Source organism: Limulus polyphemus, unplaced genomic scaffold, assembly GCF_000517525.1.
Source record: "Limulus polyphemus unplaced genomic scaffold, Limulus_polyphemus-2.1.2 Scaffold2846, whole genome shotgun sequence".
NCBI classification, from domain to species: domain Eukaryota; kingdom Metazoa; phylum Arthropoda; class Merostomata; order Xiphosura; family Limulidae; genus Limulus; species Limulus polyphemus.
The window spans coordinates 63,421-65,365 of record NW_013668456.1 but is presented as its reverse complement, the minus strand read 5'-3'; the positions used below and the strand labels follow the sequence as shown (position 1 = coordinate 65,365).

The 1,945-nt window shown below is 33.9% G+C and overlaps 1 protein-coding gene across 1 annotated transcript in view; it reads right to left on the bottom strand.

The window, feature by feature from the left end:
• The window catches only part of LOC106468042 (ATP-binding cassette sub-family F member 3-like), a 38,223-nt gene that overhangs the window by 8,850 nt on the left and 27,428 nt on the right, over positions 1-1,945 (bottom strand). Inside the window, exon 15 of the mRNA XM_022396348.1 lies at positions 276-456. Coding sequence (XP_022252056.1) covers positions 276-456 — 181 coding nt within the window. The remainder of the gene's footprint in view (positions 1-275; positions 457-1,945) is intronic.

Sequence of the window (1,945 nt, the reverse complement as noted above, 5' to 3'; positions counted from 1 at the left end):
CCAGCTTAGACTACCGATGATACTGTCATGCCTAACTGACCAATATGATGCTGTCACATCTAACTGACCATAATATGATGCTGTCACATCTAACTGACCAATATGATGCTGTCACATCTAACTGACCAATATGATGCTGTTTAAAGTATTTTACACCTATCTGGAAATCACCCAGCTTAGACTACCGATGATACTGTCATGCCTAACTGACCAATATCATGCTGTCACGTCTAACTGACCATTATATGATGCCAATCACAGTATTCTACACCTACCTGGAAATTTTCCAGCCAAAAATTCTACAGATGATACTGACATGTCTAATTGATCAACATGATGTTGGTTAAAGTAACCGATCTTCAAGTTTCTATGTGCATGACGGAATCCACCTGTGGGTTCAAGTTCACCCGTTAACAGCTTTAACAAAGTGGTCTTTCCTGACCCATTGTCTCCTACCTATAAATAAATAAAGAAAGAAATGAAATAAAAGTTTGTTGTCAGCATCCAGATCTTGCACTCATCTTTATTTTACTCTTTTGTTTAGTTCTTTACATATACTTATAAGGCTTTGCAAATGGAGGTTAAGACTGATAGATGGCACATCCCCACTGCAATATGGGTCATACTTCCGCAGTCACCTTCAAAAAGCAGGATACATCTTATATCCCATGCATTGATGACTTGTGTTTGGTTATTCGGTTCTTTACATATACTTATAAGGCTTTGCAAATGGAGGTTAAGACTGATAGATGGCACATCCCCACTGCAATATGGGTCATACTTCCGCAGTCACCTTCAAAAAATAGGATACATCTTATATCCCATGCATTGATGACTTGTGTTTGGTTATGCAGCATTTCAGTTACGGCTTGTTTTGTATTAAAAAAAGTGATATATACACACAGATTTGTTATATATATTTGTTTATTCATACTTTCTTTACAACTTACTGTCCTCTCCGATACTTAAGGTATGAACATAGTCCCTTAAAATAACTATTATTTACTGTTTGTTGTTAAGCACAAAGCTGCACAATGAGATATCCGTGTCCTTCACCAAATCTTAAGCTCAAATTTTAGCATTACCAGCCCTCAAGCTTACTGTTAAGCTACTGCATAGCTTTATTTAACGTAAATTATTTAACTCCATGTGCACGGATGGAAGATCAAAATGTATAAGGTACAACCTTTTACAGAGTGCCATTCAACATATTTGATGTTAAAAGTTGTCAACTCTTAATTTTACCCTACAATGCTGATTTAGTGACAGTTTGTAGTAGAAGAGTAAACATACAATATACAGGCATATCTACAGTATCCAATTAGAAGTCTCTAGAGGTCATGCAAACGCAATGTGCAAATTGTATGATGGACAAAAGTATTTTTATACTTCACACAACCATCACCTTGTACTCAGACTTGTTCGAGTCCAAGTCAGACTGATGTCGTAAATTCATACATATATCTTAAGAACAAATATTTTTGTAAAGGATCTGATTGTTCGTGTACAACAGACTTGTACAATTTGTGAAAAGCTTGCCACGTGTCATGTAAATACATGTAATAAATCATGTAAATACATGTAATAAATTTAGAATAACCATAAACGTTCCTTCTCCAAAAATGTGAGCATTTATTTGAATCATAATTTTTCACTTAACTTCTCCGATATCTTGGAAAATTAGCAATAATCAATGAATGAAAAACTTCAAACACAAAGTATTAAATAATTCGAAAACACATATCGTATTTTTCGGAATATACACTGCACCCTTATTTTGAAGACAAAGTTTTTGGGGAAAAAAACACAGTTGCATTTGAAAGATTTTTATTGAACAAAAGTTCAGTTTGATACTTTAAAAATTAGTATATATTGTTCTAAACACAAAAGAGCTCAAAACATCAAAATAAGAAAATACCATAAATCAAAAAAAGGTTTACTGTTA